The sequence below is a fragment of the Volvox carteri genome, assembly GCF_000143455.1.
Source record: "Volvox carteri f. nagariensis unplaced genomic scaffold VOLCAscaffold_36, whole genome shotgun sequence".
NCBI lineage: Eukaryota > Viridiplantae > Chlorophyta > Chlorophyceae > Chlamydomonadales > Volvocaceae > Volvox > Volvox carteri.
The window spans coordinates 160341-178199 of NW_003307579.1; the positions used below are offsets into that span (position 1 = coordinate 160341).

Consider the following 17859-nt stretch of genomic DNA (forward strand, 5'->3'; position numbering starts at 1 on the left):
GCAACGCAAACGGGATACGCCCTGAGGATGAGAAAGACCGCGCGCGCTTTCCATGCGCCGCGACCGATGAGGAGTGGCTTTTGTGTGGCAGCATTGCGTGACTCGCTGTTCGTTCGTGGACGGCAATGGTTGCAGTAATGCCTTCAAACCAAACGGCCGTGCATCGCCGTACAGGCTTTTACCTATAAAATTGCATATACACAGGAAAAGGATGTGAAGATAACGTGTTTTCGATGTCTCAATGCTTGAATTGTCCATAACGAATTCCGGCTTGACTACGCCGGCATACGTTTCAGGACGCTATGGCTAAAGATACAAAGTCTGCACAACCGGCGAAAGCAGCGAAAGCGGCTAAGCCTTTTCTCAAGTCTGGCACCAAGCGGAAAGGTGAAGGCCAATCGTCGGCAGCGCCGCCTGCGAAGCGTGCACGGGACGAAAATGGTAAAAGTCCCGATGGCGAAAGGCAGAAGAAACTTCACACGTAAGTTAATTTCGAGACTGGTTGCGGTGTCGCATGCTTTCGACCACGATGCCGTGCTGTCTTACAGGAAGGACAAGCGAGCCGTCATTCGTGAGAAGAAGCTCCAACACAAGAAGAACTGGAATGTAATCCAGGTACGGGCTTTGGCCGCCAGTCTTGCCCCCAGGTCCGCCGCCTTCTGCGGCTGGACAAGTTGTTCCCGGATCCCTGGAGCTGCAGAGGAATCCACTTTTGCCTTGGGTTTTATACGTCCCTTGTACCGATAGCCGTCAAATGCCCTAGTCGTGCGTCATGCGTACCGAGCCTATCTATACGCTGCAGTGCGCGGATGCACGCTGCAGTGCGCGGTGTGGATCACCTTGGTTATTATGCACTTACAGCCCAGGGCTTTTCGGAAGATCCGTTGTGGTGCATTTTTGGCTCGACACAACAAAACCATGATGCGACTGTGTTGTCGGCACCCTTCAGGACTCGGTGTACTTATGGGAGAAGCTACGTCCAAAGGATACGTCGGATATCGAACGCAGGGAGCTGGTGTCGAACATTTTGAAGAAGGTGCGTGTTGGTTTCGAGGATGTTGCTGGTTCCTGTCCTTAAGGGGGTTAAGATTGCCAGTTAGTCATACCAATTGTTCGGTGACACGTATTTTCTGACCTTGCAACAGGTGAAGGGCAAGCTATTGGAGCTATCCAACCACCACACCGCCAGCCGTGTCATCCAGTTTTGCGTCAAGTACGGTGGTGACGTTGAGCGTCGTACGGTTATGGACGAAGTGCGTGCCAACGTGGTGGAGCTCTCAAAGAGCAAGTACGGTCACTTCCTTGTTCGCAAGCTGATCAACACGGCAAAGAAGGACGAGGTGCCTGGTGAGTGGAGAGGCGGAAGGGTTTTTAAGCCCCAGGCGGCGCGGGCTAGGTGACGCCCAAGTTTGATAACACTCGCAATCGCACGCAGAAGATGTGGCGAGGATTAAGCGTATGCCCAGCAAACCGTTGGTCTGAACGCCCCGAGCGCATAACGCAGGTCGTGAAAACCACAGCGGTGTCTAATACCGTGCCGTTGTGGTTCATGAACTTGCGGACATAAAGGGCCTGGAGTGCCCGAGCTGTGTCACACTGACGGATGTCTCGGTGGTCCGTACGGTCCTCTTTATGCTCGACATAGACTTCCATAATTCACGACGGGCAGACATTGTTTTGCTTAACTGGCGGTTCGCAACTATACCACAGTCATGGATGACGTACCATGCAGACAGCTGATATGTTAAAGTCAACGCAGGACATGTGTCACGTGCGTTTCTCGTCCGGAAATATCGCATGTTTAAGCCGACAAACTTCAACATCCATCACAGGTCTCGTCCGGTTATTCCGAGGTCACGTCGCCCAACTTCTGCGTCAGCCTTACGGTGCCGACGTGATTACCGATCTATACGACGTGGCGAGTACGGCGGACCGTAATGCTCTATGTTCAGAGTTTTACGGCAAGGAGTTCGTGTTGTTCGATGGCATCTCGGGCGAGGCGGGCCGCTTGTATAGCCTAAAGCAGCTCATGACGAACTCTCCGGCGGCGAAGCAGCGCGCCATCATCCAGCACATGACAAAGGCGCTTACTCCTATTGTGGAAAAGGCGCTCTTGGATCCTCCAATCACGCACAGGTAGGCAAACTGGATTTGTTATACTATCACGTCGGCATCTATCGATGTCACAACAGCCCTGCATATGTACGAACTTGGGTACAATGGGCCTGCAGTGTACTGGTATGTCACTACTGCAGGATTTGGGTATCATTGACGCATATGGTCTTGTCTATGTGGGTTGCATGGCAAATGTTCTTCTGCGCGCAGCTCTCTGTGATGACAACTTTGTGTCCCAACAGTCTGAGGGGACTTTGGTCGGTACCCAATTCTGCTGAACTCCGAATATCATCTTTCGGGGCTGAGAGACTGCTGCTCGCGTTCGCATATCTCACGCTATCATATTAACTACATTTAAAACCTCTTGAAGAGGTTTTGGATTCGGTGATGACAACTTTGTGTCCCAACAGTCTGAGGGGACTTTGGTCGGTACCCAATTCTGCTGAACTCCGAATATCATCTTTCGGGACTGAGAATCCAAATTTTTAAAGTGGACCGCACCTCATGGCCACTCCCAAATGCATTCTTTGAGCTTCGTCTCGTCTCTTTCCCGCGTTAGCGCTCGTGGCTTAGCCTTTGCCTCTTGCACTCGATGTTCAATGATGACAACTTTGTGTCCCAACAGTCTGAGGGGACTTTGGTCGGTACCCAATTCTGCTGAACTCCGAATATCATCTTTCGGGGCTGAGAACATCGGCGTAAAAGAAGAAGCTTTGCACCAGAATTGTCAAGTCCGTTGCCTGAATCCTTAGTAGCCTATGGTTATCGTATTACGTGCGCAAGCTGCAGAATCGATGTGTTTCGTTTAGCACGCCGCGCATGCTTGGGCGCTTGCCTTTGAGTTTCTCCACTTTTGCTTGTATGACTCATCGGGCACCTTGCTGTTTGTGTATATACCAGGCTGGTGAAGGAGTACCTGGAGTGTGCTACGGGGCTGTCGGTAGAGGAGGCGGTGGAGACCCTTTCACAAACCGGCGAGGCAGTTCTGCGTATGGTGCATACCCACGAGGGTGCGGCGGCAGCGTGCATGGTACTTGCATACGGCATGCCCCGTGATCGGAAGCGCGTGGTTCGCGCCATGAAAGGTCATGTGGCGGCGATGGCGGCAGACGAGTGGGGCCATACGGTGCTGTGTATGGCGCTGGCGTGCGTGGATGATACTTCACTTACAAGCAAAGTCGTTGTTTCGGAGCTCAAGGTAGGAGGGAAGCCAAAGTTGGAGGGTGACCTCTCGTATGCGGTTGGCTGCGTGGCAATCTACAGGTGGGGGGAAGCCGTCAAGGTGGGGATTCTCATTGATGACATCCTATGTCGACGGGCGGTCTGATTGCCTGATGAATGTCGACACGGAGCGCTCACAAGGCGTGTCTGAGAGAATAAGCTACTTTCCCATGAATGTATTCAGTGGCGTTGGTTCGAACTAACATAGCAATCCTTTATTGAGCATACTAAACAGCACTTCAGTACCAGAGACGCACTTCAGTGCCAGGCGGAGGCGTGGGAAGTATACAGTAACGTCCGGTTGCAGTTGCAGGAAGTGGCCATGGTCGTTGATGAAACCATTTGTCGACGGGCGGTCTGACCCTCTTGATGAATGTCGACATAGAGCGCTCTCAAGGGCGTGTCTGAGACCTGGGCGTGATAGTGCTGTCCCCATGCATGTGCTAACATCTGCGTGGAGGCCGCGTGTATGTTGTAAACATTTGTCGTCCGACATAGTCTAACACAACTCTTCACCTTGACATGTGCTGTTGCTGCCACAGGAGTTGCTGCAAGAGGGCGTGCATCAGCCTAATGCCGTGCGGGTGCTGCATCAGCTGCTTTCACCAGACTGCCGCCGGCATTTTCCGCCTGCCATTTACGAGATGCTTCATCCACCCCAACGTGTAGTCAGGGGCTCCACTGGCAAATCCGTTACGGATTTGGAGGGCGAGGAGGTGAGCAACTGACGTGGGCTGACTGTTCTGCTATGGTTTTGGCCTCCCATGTCCTATCTTGCCGCGATGGGAGGTGTAGGATCTCAGGATGGTCCTCTGCCCCCAAACATCAGTTGATGGTGCGTTTCTGAGGTGTGGTGCGTTGCTGTTTTGTGTACGACAGGACGAGGAAATGGACTTCGGTGGGGCCGTACCCGAAGATGACGCGGACGAGGACGGTGGCGAGCTCTTCTCAAAGGAGGCTAAAGGGAAAAGTTCAAACAAGCCGAAAGCGCGTGGCAAGGTCTTAGCTACCGGTGCTGACGAGGACATGGAGGATCCGGCGGACAAGACTGGTGAGTGCATAATGATGATATCCAAGAAGCTGCTGGATTTTTCCACAAAAGTCCCCAGTAGAGGCCAACGACCAGGCCACGACACCATTGTGACATTTATAGCTGTCTTGTGGCAGCGCATGCTTTCTGTTTGCTCGTGTGACACCTGGTTGCCCGGTGCACACAGGAAATGGTGGTACCGCCGAGGTCGAGGGGGTTCCCAACGAGACCGACGATGCTGCAGCTGAACGAGTGTTGGGTGCCAGCAAGAAGGACCCCCGGTTACGTCGCCGGGAACTGCTGGGAAGTGGACCTAAGAGCCTGTCCGTCAAGCTGACACAGGTAGTGGCGGCAGAGGCGCCGGCACTGTTGCGATCGCCACACAGTTGCGAGCTGGTAGTCGAGGTGGCGAGAGGCGGGGAATCAGGTGGGCGAGGAACCGGCTTGACTTCCAAGCCGTAGATGCTGTGGATCGCGTGGGACCCTGACCTGACTGTCGCCATGGTATTTAAGATGGCTGTATGTCCCATGCAAGTCGGTGTGCTGACTGTTTAACATCGTTTATGACCACCAACATACAGGTCTGCTGTTCGAGCTGGAACCTGATGGGGTGCGTTCCGTTCACGCGGCCATTATAGAGGATGCGGCAAGGTCCCCCGAGGATGTAGCAGCGGAGGCTGGTGTTGAAGAGGACGCCCCGGAAGCGCCGTCAACATCTGGGCGTGAACACGTGTTGCTATCTTACTATTCGAGTCGCGCTCTGCGACGATTGCTGCTGCTGGCAGCGGACGAGCAGCCTGCCGGTGCTGCCGGTGCCTTCGCATCCGAGATATGGGCCAATGCCCTCAAGGGGCGTTGCAAGCAGTGGGTCGGAACGCATGCTGAGAAGGTCCTGGTGGCACTATTGCAATGTGGAGTGCAACCTGTTGTGACAGCAGCGACAAAGGAGCTGAAACCGCTGGTAAAGCAGCCACTCGAGGAGTGGGCTGGCAGGTTCCTGGGCCAGAAGGGCAAGGAAGGCGACAAGCAAGTGGAGTCTCGGTTGGAGCAAGGGGCAGAGCAGGCGACCCAGGGGAAGGTTGAGGGACGGAATGGGAAGTCGGATGGAAAGCAGTCTGGGGCAGCGGAGGCGGGGAAACAGCGAGGGGGCCTGAAGGAACCGAAGATGAAGTCCGGTGGTAAGGACAAGCGTGTTGGTGCGGGGCTAGACAAGGGAAAGGTTATAAAGGTGAAACGGTAATTACGAGAGCAGGCAGGTGTAACTAATTTGCAGGTAAGTAAGTGCCGAATTAGGCACATCGCACTTCAAAAACTTATCCTGGAATAATAGATGGAATTCATCCGACTCGGTTGACGAGACGTGGTCTCAACATGGAAAAACGGCGGACAAAAGGCGATAGGGTTAAGAACTGACAATGTCATGCACCCCGCTGCCAACACGATCATTTTACCGGCAAAAGCACATGGGCGGTTACTGTTAGGGTTTGGTTGTACGTGCTATGTGAACGGAACTGTGGTCAGTGCAGTATGGTTTATGATGTGACTTGGGTGGTGCAGTGACACGTAAGGAGCGTGTACATATCTACAAACTAATGTAAATGTTGGGCTAGACGTGTCCTGACCCATCCAGGTATGCAATATGCGGCTTGCCGCGTACGTGGTGAAACATTCCATTCACCGGCTTGAGGCATTCAGCTGTTTGTGTTCGATAGTTAAGGTGTAGAAGTTTTAGCGCCAAATGACTCTGGTTTCGAAATCTGTTCTTCTGCCAGCTGCTTCAGGAGGTACTGTGCCAGTATGGCACACGCCAGGTCTTCTTATCCAACACTAATGTCAGCCACCATACATGTACATGTCGCCTTTGGGCGGGGCCTCAGGATTCGTGGGGCTCCTGCTCCTGCTCCGTAACGACAAAACATATCGCACACAGCAATATATCTCGCCAAACTGTTCAGCATTAATGGTAGCCTTCGTCATCCTCTTTACAATAAAGACTTTTTCTTTTGGCGGAAAAAAATCGTTTGCGTTTGACCAAATATCACGGGCTCCATGGAACAACCTAGAACAACACAACACGTTTCGTGCTGGTTGGGCATGCCGTGACCATGTTCCCGCAACCACTGTACCGAGCTAAGGACCCTTTTGGTTTTGCAAAGGATGAACGTTTAATTGAGCTGTGCTTTCATGCAACAAATAGCCAAGAATCAGGAAGTTTGAGGAGGCGCACTCAACTGCAATGCTGCTGTCTGCTGTGCGGCGGCCAGTTACGTCAGCCGGCATGTGAGGTAAAATGACAGCAGTAATATCCGCTCCTTTTCGCGATGGGCTCTCCCTTTTTCTCCTCCTTCCCTCTCGTGCGGGGAAGGGTTAGGGGGGCCGGGGTTGGGTTGAAGCGACCAGCAGCAATTCTCGTTCGTGCAGCTAATCAACCGGCCTGTAGGGATTGAGGGAGACCGCCCTTTTTCCGCTTCGAGGAAGCCAACAACCCACTTGTCCTTTGCGCACTTTGTGATACCAATTGCTTCGGACAGCCATCCACTAGCCGATGGGGCCCCGGATCATTTAATCCGTTACACTTTTGGTGTAACGCACAAGGGTAACACATTATTAGAGTCTGGAAAGCAGTTGCGTAATCACTAACCTGGTCAGTTTAGTTAACAATCATTGCATGACACATTGAAGGTTTCTACGGGTTGAAAACGTGCCAGATCGCATTATAATCGATGCGCAAGGCTGCTATCTCCTAAGAGGGCAACCGGTGTACATATCCAAGATCCAGTCTGCATCCTGCCGAATGCATCGAGCTACCGCCCGCAAGCTACACCCCGTCTCGTCGCCAAACAGCCGCATCCCAGAGACCTCTCTTGACCAGATGCCTCACAACTCGTCCTCGGCGCGAAGGAACTCGCCTGCGGATGGATACGCGACACCGACAACATTGCAGCGTCATTAACCTCAGGGGCAAGCTTAGCACCTACGAACTGGCGAGGAATGCCCTCTTGATGTGTGCCGTCCTAACAAACCACCGCTAGCCCCTGACCCTTTCTGAACTAAAATGCAGGCGTAGCACTCATCCATGGACAGGAATGACTAGGACAGAAGGTTGGACGCTGATGCTCTGCCCTGCCCACTTGCGACTATCAGAATGCAGGTGCTAGCTAGCACTAAACCAGCGCCCATCCACGGCCTACACATTACAGGCCTAAACTAGCTGAGTGAGCCATTCACCTATCGAACCAGCCCAGTCCATACGAAACCAGGTTCCCTCCTCACCGCAGTCAGCCTGGTGGAAAGCCACCACCGAGTTCGGATCTAGGTTGCGACACTCGTTGGTGGACTTGGCCGTGACACCAAAGCCCAGAGGAATGTCGGCCATGTTATAGATTACCACACCCGTGTAGGTGGGCGTGTTCTCTGTGATGCGGGCCAGGCCGCTCTTCAGGACATTGTTCCCGTACAAGAACTGCATCTCAGCGGATGGCTTCACCCAGATCTGTGGGCAGGGAGCGAATGGCGTAGTGAATTGCCACAGTATCAGGAGTGTCAAGCTGGCCACATCAGCATCGGATGTGTAAACATGAAACAGCACAGACGGCGGCCCCATTCCAAGTCGACAGAGGGCATTGCGCGACTCGTCGCTTCCATGGCCGCAGTGTTACATAGCCAGGCTGCATTTCCGATGTACGCTGGATGTCCCATAATCGGATTTGATGCCTCAGACAGTGGAAACAAGTGCGAACTGCATTGGACAACATCTGCGCTAAGCGGTAACCCACCTTGTATTTGGCATATTGTGAAATGATGTCGAGCGCCCCAATGGTCAGGCGGAATTTCCCTGTGTGCGTCAGCTTCCCTACGCATGTCCCGAGGGCGATGAGCTTGTCCCGAGCTACCTGTGTACGACGTGTGTATGAACGAATGTCAGCGAGCGTGCTCCCATGATCAATTGATAGATATCCCGTATCGGCATACACTGCACTATGCTCCAAAGCTCTGGGTATTGAGCCTTTCCGGTAGCCCCACAAAAGTGGATTCTGACGGCAAGGCCAAGCTACACCCGCCTGATAGTCCCCTATCCGTACTTACATTTGTGGCCTTTTTCATGAGTTTTTCCTTGACGTAGTAAATCCTGCTTTTGTGCAATCGAAAACAGTACGGCTCGTTGGGGCGGTCGATTAAATTTTTGATGTTCTTTCCAATAAATTTATAAAGCTTCTCGAACACTGCTTTTGTCTCCTGCAAGTATTGTACTCAAGCAACGTAAAGTGAGTACTGGGGAAGCCATGGGCCCATGGTCCCAACTGCCGGCGGCGTCTCCAACACCACTAGCTGCTACGTGGCCCGCACATTCCCACCTCTTCCGTTAGCGGTCGCATCGTAAATTTTGACTTAAGGTTGAACTGACTGCACAGCGTGGAAGGCCCCTACAAGATGATGAATTACAATCTATGCAATAATTGCTCCAAAGTGTTCACGTGCTGGTAAAAGTTAATTGAAGGCAAGGGGTCAAGAACTGGCGAACACCGTGTACGAGCCCAGAGTACGGATTGTCAAATAATGGAAAAGACATGTGCACCGGAAAGGTATCATAAAACCTTGCTAATAGACCGCTGTTTAAAACGTGAACCCTGATGCTACTTACATTTAGAAGGGCGCTTACTCTTGACTGAGGTTCAACTCCACGGAAATGACTGCACTGCTTCCACCTGTACAATATCACATCGAAACGGATGCAGAACTTGAATCCAAGCTGGCTAGCAAGGGATTGAAAGGTTGGCAAGCATGTCAGCATGGCCCATCGAAGGTTCGCATAACAATCGGCTTACGAATATCCTCATCATGGCAGTTGTGGAGATCTTCTCTGAGTGGTGCGGGCCATGCAAAAGTGTTTTGCCTACCTTCCGTCGCATTCGGCTCGACAGAGACGATGAGAACGCGCTGCTGTTCCTTACGGTACGCTGTCTTCAGGAATAAGCACTTTCTGCACCTTGCAGATATCACATTGGCTCCCCTTTTCTAGGTCTGCGCGGAGAAATGCAATTTCCTCGAGGCGGCCAAGGAGCACCGGGGGAAATCTGAACCCCTGTTCTTACTATACCGGGTAGGACCTTGCACAGTCAGAGTTTGTAACTTTTCGCCATACTTGAATCGAGGGTTGGATAGTAGCGGAGGGAGAGTGGGTGCACCCTCTTCCAGATATTTTACGTGTGGAGGAAGAGGTGTATCATAGGGTCACGTCACGCTTCCTGGGTTAGGTTGGCTATGCCACCTAAATCCCCGGTGGCCGCTCACCCACGGGTGTAACTCTGGCCCCGCCCTTCCGTATGTAAATCCTTGACAATCGCAATTGCTATGGTTCGAATGCTGCTATGAGACGTAGTGAGTTGCCGTGTGGTTGCACCCCTCTCCCGCGTGCCGGCTCCCACGGTTGATGACCTTCACAGAATGGGCAACTGAAAGCAAAAATTGAAGGGGCAAACACACCTGCCCTAAACCAGCAAGTGTTAACACTCACACCGGCAAACGCGGACGTGGATGACCTCGAGGTAAGGGCGAAGAGGGTTTCCCCTGGCTTTTACCATGTTGCGACTGAATGCAGCCCCGATGGTAGGCGGCAAGGCGTCTGTGGTAAGCCTAGGAGCAACTCTTCTGGGGGGCATACACAGATGCCGTTCGTTGTGTTCACGGTCCCTTCAAGGGCCTGAACACAAATTGTTGGGGACATTATGCACACATGGCTTGCCAGGTATCCCTTAGACGAGCCCAATCTTACAAGGCGTTGTTCTATTGCAGGAAAAAAAGTCGTCCTGACAGTTGTGCACCTTTTACCATCTGCTGCTGCCCCTCAGGAGAACCCAATATACCTTGCAAAGATGGAACGGGAGCGTATTGCACGCGGCGAAACGGTGAAAGACTCTAAGGGCGGCAAGAAGGGCAAGAAATGAGAGCGAGTGTTGACAGCGCGTGAAGCTGCGTTGTGCTTACGTCACTTGTTAGGGGCACGGGGTTTGACCGACCGGACACATGACTAATACGTACGCTTCAATGTAGCGATGCAAGGCTTGCACTTAGGAGTTGCGGGCTGGCATTACCCTGAGCTAGGTGCCTTCGCAAGAGGCACGACAAGGTCATTGAGACCTTGCGTTAACTTTTCTGATTCAGATTTTTCGGCTGTGATTAATAACCCAGTATCACGACTATCCCGTAGATTATTTCCTTGTTGCATGGTATATGAATACCGGGCCGTATCTGATCGTGCTGGATGTGTTTAAGCACGGGACGAGGAAAAGCCGAACGCCAGGGCCCAGGCGCCACGTTCCCAGCCGATCACAGGCGCGGTGCTGCTGCATTATAAGCCGATGCACCCGAACTCTGTCAGACCGATGTGGATGTTGGATCTGCGTTGTGTTTGCCCCCTGGAGCGCGGGCTGGCTCTGCGCGCATCCTTCCGGTCTTAATGTCAGTTGAATCGTACTTGTTTCTTAACCAGGCAAAAGCTGAACCTAGTTTCGCTGTAAAGCGCTTGCTACTCTAACACGCACGCACTGCAAAGGACATGATACCCGCAAGGATGAGAAGATTGCCAGCTGCACTAGGTGGAACTAGGATCATCGTGTGAAAAGGTACTGCTTGAGGCACCAACGACAATGGGACCAGGATGATGGCCTCCCCGCCCCAAAGCGAAGCCAGCTAATGCTGCCCTCCCAACAAGCCAGAGGACAGGAGTAATATCTATAGGATAGTACCGCATTGGAGACCAGATGGCCTCATGGTACAAAAAACGCCTGTGCCAGCAAGGCATATACGTTGTGGCGTTTCGAGCCACGGCGCACACGTTACGCAACTAGATCCGGAAATTGCCCTAGTGCGCCCTAGACGTCGCCGCAACGGCAGGTGGCTTGCCTCAGTGGGGTTTTAAATGTATGGGACCAAGGATGGAAATCAAAAAGCTTATGGAGAGGCTCGGCTTCAGGAGATCGATGTCCTTGATTACCCTGTATGCTGCCACCTGCATGAATATAAGATACATATCATGCAAAATGATTACGTAACCATTTTTAAGAGCTATCACGGGATTTCCTTTCTCTCCAATGTCTTGAGTTCTACTGCTGTACCTTAACTTCTCTGGATAAGGGAATTTCTGGCTTGGAAAGGTACTCACAGTCTCTTGGGTGTTCCTGGTTATTGTACGGCAATGCTAACGGAAAGCTGCCCAGCAAAACGCCATCAACGACACAAATTGCTGTCCTCAGAAGTTCGATTGACATATAAATAAAATATTAGCTCAAAATAAAACCAGCATTTATTGAAAATAAGCATTGGTCATCGGACTGACTTGCAAATGTGTTTTACCTTGCTATAGGGGAAGCGTTTGCAACCAATTTACACACAGGCATTATACACCAAGCAATTCAGCTATATTCCTGCCTAATATATCCTTTGGATCGGAAGAAAGCTTACATCACATCCTCGTGACTGTCCGCATTCCAGCCGCGTCCATTCAGCCATTCGACAAGCCTAAACTTGGTTGAATTCAACACGACTGATTCCTTGAAAGGTGTGATGCATACTTTTGGTGCTCATCACTCACCTTCCGGGCGACTTGCTGTCCACCTCTTACGTAAGTGGTGGCTTTTCCCATCCCTTTCCGCCACAGGTTCTCCCAAGAAGATGGGTCAGCCCAAAGAAGAGCGAGAGATTCAACCGTTATACATGGAACTACGCCGTAGGCCGCTGAGGCGGCAACTGCCGGCACCGCAAGGGCACAAGGGTGCGTGAGTCTGCCTGCATATCCCTACCATAGCTTTCGCAACATGCAGAAGCTCTTTGCCACGACAAGATAAGATATTAATGCAGGCAAGCCTGTTCGAAAAGGAGTGGGCGTACCTCCGGCCGATTCGAAGGAATGGACGTATCACCCTGCCAAAGTGTTCGTGCCAGGCAGGAGCTTTGTGTCGACCATGTAAGTGCCTCAGTTAAGCATTTCACGACTTAAAAGCACGTTTACGAAGGTCATACTCTGCCTGCCCACATGAACTTCAAGTCGAACGTACCTTGCAAATCTATCCGTTCGGATCTTCTGTAATAGAGTCTCGAGGTACCGCCTTGGCACACATATACGTTCCAGCATCCTTGCCAGACGTTCAGGTTCCCACTTCATAGCGTCCTTCATATGCTCAAAACGTGGGAAATCCATATCAGATCTGATTTCGCCGTACACCGGACAGTACAGCAAGGCGCGCCTCTCATCGCCAGTTCTGTGCGGTGTACCATTTTCATCTTCAGGAGGCCAATTATACAACAATGCCCAACGACCGAGGTGGCGCCGCTGCACACATCGCTGCGGATGCATAACCGCTCCCATGTGTCTCATCTGTACGGAGGCGGCGTTTCTGTTGCGGCTGAGGTAAGTTTGGTAATCAATCTACCCGACTGTTGGACTCTCTTCCGGTTGGATGGAGGCAACCACCATGCCAATCTTGGCATGCAGGACTCGGATTACAGGCCCACAAGGCGGCTGGGTGGCGCCGGACCCCAAACCGGTCGCGTGTTAAATTTGCAAACGGATGAAGCGGAATCGTCGGTGCCGCCCGATTGCGGGCTTTTGACTACAGCACTCCGAGGTATGTACGGTGCGGCAATCGTTTTACAGATTTTCATCTTCAGGCTGTTTCCTTTCGCACGCCATCGTATTTGATGCTAATCATTTAGTTGAATACTGCCGTATGCCATGTCCGCGGGCGCAGATGTGTTGAGAACATCAAGGCCGACGTCCGCACCTTCGTGTTTGCACGTCGTGAAGAAGGGGTTGACCGCAGAGTACAAGAAAGCCCGTGGCGCGCACGAGGATGCAGCACACGGTGGACAGTTCAGTGGCACTTCCCAGCAGGTACGCAACAAGTTTCAAGGATGCATTTTTAAGGCTGCATTGGAACACCACATGGCTCTTAACTAGGCCATGGTGTGTTATCATATGAACATCTTCAAGGTATGTCTAGGTGCCTGCAAAAATACCAATGTACAAAGGGCTGGCAGAAGGCCTGGCTTCTGTCAAGGCCTAACTTCTGTTCCCGGAAAGACCTGGGTTCAAATTCACCTGCCAATGTCATGGGTGTTTTAGTGGTGTTGAAGTGGGAGATGGCCCCCCATGTAGTGGACGGTATGGGATGTGATTATATCAACGCTGTTTCTCCGCTAGATTTGGTTGGACGCTGGTGTGAGTTGCTGAACCCAACGAATACATTCTGAAATCGGATGGGGTGAATGGATTAGAGGGTGCCGCTCTCGCAGGGGAGAGCAGGGACTGCCTCGGGAAAGCTTAACCACACCGTAACAACATCGTACAAATTCCCTGATCGTTGTTTTCTCATGTCGTACGGCCACAGGCAACTGCGAAGCGTCCCGGTACCGCGCAGCCGGCGTGCTTTGGCGAGGTCCTGGTGCAACAAAACAGCTTCGTCGACCGCCAGATCTGCTATCATATGAACAAGGTCCGGAATCAGATGTCGGACATTATGTGACTCCGAGGTCTCCAGCTGCAGCAATAATGTTCCCTGTGACATACGGCCTTCTTATATATAGCTTGTATAACCTTCTTGTGCATAGCACCACAACAGCTACCAACGCAAGGATGAGTTCCAGGGATGGGATATTGGGCCGGGCGGTTATTCTGTTAATTGTCAGGGTGCTGTGATGAACGTCAACGTAGTTCTCTTCTAAGATAATGTCATTCTTTTCATTCTTTTTGAGGTAACTAGCCAGCGACGTGGCCTTTGCAGTGATGGATTGAAACTATTTGCGCACAGGACTTTTAATTGGACTTTGTATAGTCGACTCCTGACGATGCAAATCATATGCACACATGTTGCAATGCTCGTTAATGATCCGTTGATGTGTATGGCTGAAACAAGGTGTGGAGTCCATCTCCAGCCCAAGTCCGGCCTCTTTTTAAAGCCCCTGCTATCAAGCCCCTAATTAGCGAACGACACATCAGGGCCACGAAATTTACGTAGTGGTCGGGATTTGAAGCAGGTTGCTATACGCACCGCCGAGGCCATAACAGTATCCCTATGGGCGATGCCAGGGAGGCAAAGCATCTTGCACCCTGTGTCCATTTTTCCTCTGCAAAGCTTCGGTGTTTCCCTCCTTGCTGCCGTTCCTGTAGTTACAGCTCATAGTTCCCATAATCCCCCATCGCCACGCGTTGGGATGTAGGCGATTGCAGTCTGCGCGCCGCCAGATGGGCCAGCAGAAGCAAAATAACCCCATGAGCATGAGGGCCCCATGCCATCCTATAGCGCGGGCCTGGTGGAAGGGCGGCTTGCCGTTTCCGTTGCGGACGCCGGCTGCATGCCGGGAGCCGCGAATGGTGATGGGGCGCCCAACGCTGCACTTAGGCACCTAGTAGCATGGAGAAGTTCTGTTATAAATCCACTCTTCCTTACGAACAGCCCATGTGCAATCATGCGCGGCGAGGAGACGTGAAGTCACCATTGACAATTTCCGTCCACACGTTACAATTGCGGCTCCCCCTCAAAAGCGCAAGCAGCTGGTCGCTTAGGCGTCTGGGACCTCCAGACTGCCGTCATTGATCTGCAGGAAATTAGGGTGCAAAAGCGGATATGAACAAAACAGGGAACGGGTTTGATAAGATCTAGTCCAGCAACTGAATTCACTAAGGTTGGGTAAGCCCGTGGAATCCATTGCCTATGCATAAAAGCCTGCCTTAAAAGGTGGCACTGGTAACGTCTGAGAGGTGCAACTATCCACGCTGTTCGCATAGACCCTGCAAAACTTGGGGACAAAAAACTTGTTTGGGTTTGGGGATGGAGCCAATTGTAAGACCCGCTCGCACCATTTGGGGCTTGCCATCCCGAACCAGGCACAAGACTCCACTATACACTCACAAACCGCGCGGTCGTGCAACCCCTACAAACACACAGCACTTCCCGCTACGCAGCGCTACAGTTAGAAGAACCAGACTTTCTCGTCTCCGGATGCGGGCTGTGAGCTAGCCGTAAGTGCCAATCGCAACTTACGATGTCTCCGGGAAGAGGACTGTGGTGCCTTAAACTAAGGAGCGATCCCGACAGCGAATGCCGCCTAAATGACCCCCCCACCCGACCGAGGCAACACCTTATTTCACCAGCCAGGACATCAGAGTCGATGAATTGCAAACAATCCTGAGCGCAGACATCTTGCAACAAACACTGAACGTGATCTTATCCTTTGCTAGCCCAGCTGTTTCCACTCCCGGCCTAGTCCCAGCAGCGAAAGCTGTAAACCCATCTACAAGTTGGTCCACAATGCTCGCCGTATTCAGGCAATGCGCCGGGTAGCTTAGGTTTACACCCAGCATGCCATAACATTCTCGCGGTGTCCGCGAATCATGCATAATACACAGCTCAATACCCTGGACGGCAGACGTCAAAAATACATGAGCACCGTTCAGTGACTGAACGGCCACCGCGCATGTCTGTTCCCCGCAATTCTGAACCCCATACCCTTATCCCAGGGGCCCCCCACACCCCATCCCGGAGTGCCCGACCCTGCACCCACCGCGGCAATGACATCGCGCGGGTCCTTGCCGTCCACCTTGCAGCCCACGGACACTGCTGTCCCAAGAATCTCCTTGCAGCCGTTCGCCAAGTCCTTTGCACAGCTGCGAGGCCGCATCACGCGAGCAATCTCGATGATGTCCGACATCGTAACGCTGCCAGAGTGCTTGATGTTCTTCTCCTGCGCGGCGCAAAAGACCAGTAACTGTTGGCATTTCCTCCCATCGACACCATCTGGGTTCGAATGGAGGGAACTTCCGCAAGAACTCTGCTACAAATCATCCTCTCCCTCCTTATTATAGAAGTAATGCTCGTATTTGCTGAAAGCAGAGCTGCTGTACATGCAGGCGGTCAGGCTTTCCTCATGCGCCGGCGGCTGCGGAGCAGTAGATAGCTTGTCTGAAAAGTGCTCCAGCGGCTAAGCCCACCTTCTTGCGATCCCGCGGTGGCTCCTTAAGAGCCTTGATGACCAGCGCGGCCGCCGAGGGAATGACCGAAATCTTCGCCTGACGGTTCTGGACCGTCAGCTTGACGGTAATGCGAAGGCCCTTCCAGTCCTTGGCTGTCTCCTTGGCGATATCCTCACCAATCTTCTTGGGCGACAGACCCAGAGGACCAATTTTAGGAGCCAGCGAGGAGGCGGCACCAACCTCGCCACCCGTCACACGCACGCACACCTCCACCACATCATTGGGGTCAAATTTTGGCGGCATGGTGCTGAGACTACCCCTAAGGTGAGGAAAGAGAGAAACAATGTCGCGTCGAGGCACAAGTCGACCGTTCCTGACGCATCCCCTGGAGCGGACCCCAGCCAAAGCAGAGTTTTAACTTGGACTAAGATATGTGTATACCTTACATAGCAATACTCAATTGCATAACAGTTATGTATGGTGCGAGCTTGCTTATCCTAATCAAAGATGTCTTGCTGAGAAAGTTACCAAAAGCTTGTCCGATATCCCACATTCTCTTCATCTTTACAAATCTGTAATCATTCTGCATCAGTGCATCAGGTTGCGTCAAATGGCGCTTGGGGTGTCGCGCCCTTTGAGTACGATAGCGCTTCGTGCAACCGTCTACAGTTCAGGCAGTGTTTTCGAGGGACCCATGCATGGCGCTGGCCCAGCTGCTCAACCGGTTTAAGTGCCCTCGCAAAGAAACGCTTACTAGGGACGGCCTCCTGCGTCGCACGTGCCATCAAATCGTGTCATCCTGCGCCCCTCTGCTAGCTTGCTGCAGACATTGGTAACTGCCTCGTGATCTTTATTGGTTATGATTGGGTGTGCCCCGGTACTCCGGGTGTTCTTCCCTTGACACGCCGTCAGAGATTAGCTGGCTTGCGGCGGTTCAAACAGGGTCTTAGTGAGGTGCGGCTGAGGTTTCGCTTGTGGCGACTCAGGCAGGTTACAAGGTTGCTGTTTCCACGTCTTGCTTACGCGGGATAGCAATTCTGGGGGTTCACCATGGGGAGGCCCAATGCGTTACGTGTTCCAGCGTAGGCCTCTCCCCGGGGCAATCATAAAGATGCCGCGAATCGGCTGATGATCAGTTGGACGCCCTGCAGGATCGTCCTGCTGGGTTTTCTTACTTGGGCAAGCGATCTGGAAAGGACGATAATACAGACTGCAAAGACCTCTATTTGAGCGACAGCTTCCCAAGTTAGGTGGTTGCCTAATTCCATGGCATCTCGTGGACCCCATCACTTCCAACATTGGTTAACATGCATCAGTTGTGGGGCCGGGTCTGCTCAAGGCAGCCCTGCGTGAACAGCGGACGTGCATTGAAATAAAAACAGAGGAGACGCGTCTGCAGTACACGGCGTACGGAAATGTGCCAGGCAAGGGCACACGAGGCAAGGGTTGTCCAGGAGAGCAATGTGCACAGCGTGTAAACAGAGGGGGCCTTGCTCGGACTGGTCCCCTTTACAGCACAATCAGT

The 17859-nt window shown here is 52.4% G+C and overlaps 5 protein-coding genes across 5 annotated transcripts; 3 read left to right on the plus strand and 2 right to left on the minus strand.

Annotated features, from left to right (window-relative positions):
- The first annotated feature begins 237 nt into the window (after window positions 1-237).
- Window positions 238-5976, plus strand: puf1 (pumilio family protein). The gene is made up of 10 exons (XM_002953352.1): window positions 238-481; window positions 549-615; window positions 950-1036; window positions 1146-1347; window positions 1833-2136; window positions 3016-3313; window positions 3879-4052; window positions 4216-4387; window positions 4554-4793; window positions 4948-5976. Exons 1-10 carry the CDS (start codon window positions 303-305, stop codon window positions 5604-5606), a joined length of 2382 nt encoding a protein of 793 aa, XP_002953398.1. The 5' UTR covers window positions 238-302; the 3' UTR covers window positions 5607-5976.
- Window positions 5977-6925: 949 nt separating this feature from the next.
- VOLCADRAFT_82214 (uncharacterized protein) lies at window positions 6926-8826 on the minus strand. The gene is made up of 5 exons (XM_002953453.1): window positions 8722-8826; window positions 8453-8602; window positions 8143-8259; window positions 7640-7859; window positions 6926-7275 (listed from the first exon to the last, which is right to left on the minus strand). The coding sequence occupies exons 1-5, from the start codon at window positions 8740-8742 to the stop codon at window positions 7244-7246; spliced, it is 540 nt and encodes a 179-aa protein (XP_002953499.1). The 5' UTR covers window positions 8743-8826; the 3' UTR covers window positions 6926-7243.
- Window positions 8827-8973: 147 nt separating this feature from the next.
- Window positions 8974-10901, plus strand: dlc3 (flagellar outer dynein arm light chain 3, thioredoxin-like protein). Its single transcript, XM_002953353.1, has 5 exons — window positions 8974-9138; window positions 9213-9319; window positions 9387-9467; window positions 9811-9912; window positions 10216-10901. Exons 1-5 carry the CDS (start codon window positions 9054-9056, stop codon window positions 10309-10311), a joined length of 471 nt encoding a protein of 156 aa, XP_002953399.1. The 5' UTR covers window positions 8974-9053; the 3' UTR covers window positions 10312-10901.
- Window positions 10902-12217: 1316 nt separating this feature from the next.
- Window positions 12218-13887, plus strand: VOLCADRAFT_94165 (uncharacterized protein; the record flags this gene model as incomplete). Its single annotated transcript, XM_002953354.1, has 4 exons — window positions 12218-12329; window positions 12751-12990; window positions 13114-13256; window positions 13753-13887. 4 exons carry the CDS (start codon window positions 12218-12220, stop codon window positions 13885-13887), a joined length of 630 nt encoding a protein of 209 aa, XP_002953400.1.
- A 632-nt stretch (window positions 13888-14519) lies between these two features.
- On the minus strand, window positions 14520-16909 carry rpl12 (component of cytosolic 80S ribosome and 60S large subunit). Its single transcript, XM_002953454.1, has 3 exons — window positions 16353-16909; window positions 15926-16105; window positions 14520-14959 (listed from the first exon to the last, which is right to left on the minus strand). Exons 1-3 carry the CDS (start codon window positions 16635-16637, stop codon window positions 14924-14926), a joined length of 501 nt encoding a protein of 166 aa, XP_002953500.1. The 5' UTR covers window positions 16638-16909; the 3' UTR covers window positions 14520-14923.
- Between the last annotated feature and the right edge of the window lie 950 nt (window positions 16910-17859).